The sequence below is a fragment of the Gracilinanus agilis genome, chromosome 4 (assembly GCF_016433145.1).
Source record: "Gracilinanus agilis isolate LMUSP501 chromosome 4, AgileGrace, whole genome shotgun sequence".
Lineage (NCBI taxonomy): Eukaryota > Metazoa > Chordata > Mammalia > Didelphimorphia > Didelphidae > Gracilinanus > Gracilinanus agilis.
Genome location: NC_058133.1, coordinates 276,098,627 through 276,104,563, shown reverse-complemented (window position 1 = coordinate 276,104,563; position 5,937 = coordinate 276,098,627). Strand labels below are relative to the sequence as shown.

Genomic DNA, 5,937 nt, shown 5'->3' with positions numbered 1-5,937 from the left:
GTTAGTTAGAATATATATATATATATATATATATATATATATATATATATATATATATAACCTTTTAGCTAGGGTTGAAGAGTTATTAGTGAGACTCTCTCAAATGACAGTTTTTAGTAGTTTATAGGTTGATATGAGAAGATTTAGGTAGTTGTTAGGTAGTTCTAGAGTAGAAAGTTAAATCTCTTTCTTCCCTATCTTTCCGTCTTTACTATTTTTTCTCAGTTAAAACAAAAATTTGTTAAACTTGCTCTCCTATCTTTGTCAAGCTCCTAATTTTGCTATCTTAAGGGATTTCTTTAGCCTGTGGAACAGTGTGCCAGGAAATGGAAAGGGGATGGATGACTAAATGAAAAAAACATTAAATATTTTCTTTGTGCCAAGCACTGTATTAAGCAAGTCAGTCTTTGACCTCAAAGAGCTTACATTCTAAGAGTGGGTGATAACAAGCATAGGGAGATACAAACATGTAGCAGCAGGGTGGATGGCAAGGTCCAGGTGTCCATAGGGTATATGAACAATGGGAGGCCCTCTGTTCAAGCTTTAAATTTGAAATGGGAAAGAACTAGCCATTAAAAAAGCTTCAAGGGAATAAAATTTCTAAATTAATGTAAGTGAATAGATATGCTCTTTACTATATTATCTCCTTTAAAAAATTTTTTTTTCTACCTTCTATCTTAGAATTGATACAAGTATTGGTTCCAAGGCAGAAGAACTAGGAAGTATCTTGAGGTCAGATTTGAACTCAGGACCTCCTTCTAGGCCTGACATTCTATTCACTGAGTCACCTAGCTATCCCTACTATATTGTCTCAGAAATGGGTAAATGGAATTTCCTTTAGATGATGTCATTATGGGTGCCTGTGCTCATTTCTTTAACTCTTTTTATCTACTTGCTCCAGGCTCTGAATTTCTGATTCCCATCACTGGATATTATTGTCAACTCTGTGAGGAATTTTTTGGGGATCCAATTTCTGGAGAACAGCACGTGAAGTGTCATCAGCACAATGAGAAGTATAAGGTTGGTTTCTTGAGTAGCATAGTGCATTTAGCGCCATTTTTTTCTAACTTCCCTGGGCCATCCCAACTTCACCAATTAATATCCATACAGAATTTCTAAAAAATAGTCATTGTTGCATCTTTACCCAAGTAACACTGGCTGATATGACTGCAGATTGGAGCTTTTTGTTTTTTAAAGCTCCACATCAAAAGGGACAACTTCTAGGAAGGTCTCAACCCCCAAAGACAAAGAGACACTGAGCCTATCAAGAGAGTATGTACTTCCTTAGAAAGGTAACCTCTGGTTTTCTATACTGGTAATATTATTGTTCAAAACAGTTGTCAGGACCAAGGTTTTTCTCATTTTCCTAGTAACCCAAACTAGTTGTTGAGCCCCTGCCTTTTCTTTTTCCAGAAATATGTGGATGAAAACCCGCTGTATGAGGAACGAAGGAATCTGGATCGTCAGGCAGGTTTGGCTGTGGTCCTAGAGACTGAGCGCCGAAGGCAGAATGAGCTGAAGCGAAAACTGAGTGAGAAGCCAAAGGAGGAAACAGATGAGAAGAAGGCAAAAGTGGTGAAAGAAACAAAGGAAGATGAAGAAAAGCTTTCTGAAGAACTAGATGAACAGCTCTCTGAGACTTGGAACTCCCCAGAAAAGCTTGAGAACAAGCGAAAGATGATCATAAAACTCCAGCTGAAAGAAGAAACAAAGGAGCCACAGACATCCTCCTCTTTTGGGAAGTTCAGCTGGAAGAAGTCAGAAAAGGATGATGAAAAAAGCTCTGGGGTAGCTCCAAGTATCCCTAAAGAAGAGAGCATAGAAACCAACAAGGACAAAGAGGATGGCAAAGCTCAGGCTGGAAAAGTGAAGCCCATTGAGATCAAACTATCTGGGAAAACTGTCATTGCTCATACTAATCCTTGGATGCCTGTTGTTGCCACCTCTACCCAGGCCAAAATCCGGCCCAATCTTCCTATCCCCACCACAGTGCTACGCAAGTCTGGCTCTGCAACAGTGAGCAAGCCTGCACCTCTTAATACTTTCCTGTCCATTAAATCTTCAGGGGCCACTACCAAACCTCTGCCAGTGGTCAAAGAGTCTTCAACTGATCTTCTGCTAACTCCTGACATAATCTCTAAGGCATTTGGTGGGGAAGAGGTGATCTTAAAAAGTTCCCCAGAGGAAAAGACTGTGCTAGCTGAGAAAAATGAACCAGCTCCCATACCTGAACAGCTATTGCCACCACCTCCCCCACCTCCACCGCCACCACCACTCCCAGTTACACCTAAGTCAGCTTCTACACCACCTGCCCAAACAACCACTGTGCTGTCTCCAGTCAAGTCAACTCCCACCTTATCCCAGATCTTGACTCCTGGTATAGGGGGGTCTAACCTCTTGACCCCAGTCTTGCCATCTTCCATCTTGGCTCCAGGACACCCTGCTGCCATCCCCTCAGATGAGGTGGCCCCTGGAGTGAGTGAGAGTGACCATGACCAGGCTCTGCTGTCTGTGCTGGTTCGTCCTCCACCACCACTCTCAGGTGTATTCAGTGAACAGGCCAAAAAACTGGAGAAGCGGAACTCATGCCTAGCCACGGCAAATGCCAAGGATTTATATGACATCTTCTACAGCAGTGGTGGGAAAGGGAATCCAGAAAGCAAGTTGGGCAATAGCACATTGTCCAATGGGGAGAACAGCAACTATTCTAAAAATGAGAACTCTGATAGTTCTTCCAGTCCTAAGGAGAGTGGTATCTTCCTAAGGGGAATGTCCCAGGACAAGGGTTTGGCCAGTGCTCCTTTGGACAGTTGTCTGGCCAAGCCTAATGCAAAGACTATGGGATCTCCAAAACAGCAGACAATTGTAGAACAGAATTTGGGACTAAAGAGTAGAGGTTCCCTACAGCCTCTTACAGGAATGGACTTTGGTACTACTTCTCTGGCAGATGACCAGGTTAAGCCCCAGGAGGAAGTCAACCCAGAGGCAAGTGCTTCAACCATGTTTTCCTCTAGTTCTTATGAGAGTGAGACCAATAGGGACTTGTGTCTGGAGGGGGAAGCTGACCTCAACTCAGGAGAGCCAGGTCCTCCTGGTGTAGAGGAGCCAGCCCCCCAGATGTCAGACATATTGTGTCCTGCCAACTTGGTTGATACAAGGGATCTTGGAATAGTTGATAGCCAGGCTAAAAGGATTCAAGATCCCTACCTAGCTGAAGAGCATTGTGCAGATGAGGCAGAGGCAGCCCCAAAACTGGAAGAAGGGAGATTATTACTCTCGGAGGGTGTGGGGAAAGAGAGTATAGGTGACCAGGTTGAGGAGCTCCAGACTTCGTCATCCATAGTGCAGAGGGATCCCCACTGTCCGAAGGATTCCAAGGAAGACAGCCATGTATGGAAGAAAGAAGCCAAACAGACCAAATTGCTAGGTGAGGTAATGACAGAACCATGTATACAAGCTCTGTCTGCTCTGGAGATAAGAACAGACTCAGTTCAGTCAGATACTAGATTTATATCCCAGACCCCACAATCAATAGGTGTTCAACATTGTGCCATAGAATCATCTTTCCAATCCATACTCAAACGAAATATTTATTTAACAAGCTGCCCACAAGTGCAGGCTGTATTAGCTAGTTTTGAGGAATGTCAGGAAGACCAACCCCCTGAGCCAACTGGTAGAACACCTAAGATTAGAGGCTTCAAACCAATGGGAAGAAGACCAAAGGGAAAGCTGAAGAAAATGGCCTACCAACCAGCTGTTTTGGAAAAAGAGACCAAGAAACCTGAGAACATAGAGATTCCAAAGGGACAAGAATCAGGATCCCCAGACTTGTCCATTGCCTGTACTGAATCAATATTGTCCACAGAAAGCAAACCTTCAGAAGGTCTTGAAACTACAGACTTAAAGAAAATTCGTGCCTCAGGCAAGCCATCTGTTTTCTCCAGTGATCCATCAAAACCAGTCCAAGGGTTCTTGTCTGGCCAGTCTAAGAATATACATGTAGGGAGATTTTTGTGTTCTACGGGGTTTAATTCCTCAACTAACTTTACCACTCTTTCTGAATTTCGTTTTGTACTTCCTGAAACCACAGAACTTGACTCAGAGATGAAGGATGAACAAAACTCTAAGCCCAGAAATGAGAAGATGCTTACTTCTGATACTCTGAAAACTCAGCCGGTATTGAAAGCTGTTGACAAGGACATGGAGGTAGCACATGAGCCTTTAGACCTCCAAGCTGAAGGAATGCCATCTGTGGGTACGGAAAAGACTTTCAAGTTAGAGGCTGAGGGGTCACTAGGACTGGAGTCAGATAATGTCTGCTCTCCAGGCCTTCGGCCTTCTGCCTGCCAGCCAGATCTGGTCAGCAGTGTAACACCGGTCTCAGAAAAGCAGGAAGAGAAGCTTTGTTCTCTACCCTCTGAGCCAGGTGATATGCCTGAGAGTAGTAGCCTAGATACAGGCACAGAGTTTCAGAGTCCCCATTCTGTGAAGGAGACTTTTTCTCAGATGGACAAAGACAGTACTTTGAGTGCTACAGAAATGCCGGCCTTAAGTTATCCTGGAAAGGAGTGGGTTGTCAGTGCTGCTATAGGCCCTAAGGAAATGTCAACGCAGGAGGAAGGTACAGTTGATGCTACCTAGGACCACACAAAATCTAGTGTTACCAGTGTTAGAGATGGAGAGAAGAGAATGTTCAGAGCCCCATGTAAATAAGTTGTATTGGCTTTTGGAACTCTGGTATTTTAGAGGGTCCAGGAACTGACTGGTCCTTTATTTTGGAGACACCATGTAATGGTGCACTTATCCTACAATGAATATTGGTTGAAGTTAGAAAACACAACTTCTTTCTCCCTTTCTAAAAAGTACTACACATAACCACATCTTCGTCTGTACAGATGTTTAAAAAAAGAGAGTATTTTTTTCTGTGAATTCTTTTGCCAATTTCTTTTCTCGTACTTTGCCATTAAAACTGGATCTCTATCTGGCTCAATACACGGTGTGTTTTTGGTTGTATTTTGGCTTTGACTCTTTGCCAGTTATTAGATTTGGGGGAAGGAGGGAACTAGAGTCTACTTAAAAAATTATTTTGCTGTACCTATACCGGTTCCATTCTGTGGGGATGCTGATGGATCTCCTATTGGGAAATGCCATAAAGCTTGATGATTTGGGAAAACTCTGTGGATAAATGGAGAATGATGTTTCTTAAGTATTCGGCCTGGGTGACTTTGCCTTTGTGTTGTTTGAAATGAAGTGTGAGTAGTTCATTTTTTTCACTGTCTTTCTTGATCTGTGGCATGTTAATCTCCCCAAATCCCTTGACTATTACCTGTGCTTGAGACCATCCCGTCCACCCACAAACCTGTATGGATTTGGCCTCAGTAAACATGGAAGAAAATCTAGCTGACTCCCTTTTTGGAAGACAACAAATCGGTAAGGCTCATGGCTCGACGCCTGGACCAGACACACTTTGAGGTCACTTACATGATTTTAAATGGCCTTTAATTCATTGTATTGTGATCCAGTAACTTTTTGTGTTAAATCATTTAGCAGCTGATCCTGCACTGAAGAGGCTGAAGACCTGAACCTTATCTTGGGATCAGACTCGGTCCTTGTGCCAGGAACCCTTGTGTGCCCCTCCCTTCACCTCCCATCCTTCCAGGCCTCTTCCACCATAGAGTGGTGTTTTGGGTTGTATATTTTGTTAAAAAAAAAATTAAAGAATTCATGTGTTTGGCTTATACAAGTTTAATTGTTTTATTTTTCATTGTAAATCACCTTGGAATAAATATATTGATCCAATATGTTTCATTCTGGATTTTTGTTTGGAAACCAAATACATCTGAACCGCAAAGGAAGTCAGATCCTCAAAATCCCATTGGAAATGACTAGTGAACACAGAAGAAAATCTAGCTGAACTCTTGGGAAACAATTCACTCC

The 5,937-nt window shown here is 42.7% G+C and overlaps 1 protein-coding gene across 1 annotated transcript in view; it reads left to right on the top strand.

Annotated features, from left to right (window-relative positions):
* Positions 1 to 4,992, top strand: part of ZNF318 (zinc finger protein 318) — a gene marked incomplete at its 5' end in the record, with an annotated part of 22,438 nt that extends 17,446 nt beyond the window's left edge. Inside the window, 2 exons of the mRNA XM_044675326.1 lie at positions 902 to 1,020; positions 1,414 to 4,992. Coding sequence (XP_044531261.1) covers positions 902 to 1,020; positions 1,414 to 4,641 — 3,347 coding nt within the window. The remainder of the gene's footprint in view (positions 1 to 901; positions 1,021 to 1,413) is intronic.
* Positions 4,993 to 5,937: the final 945 nt, after the last annotated feature.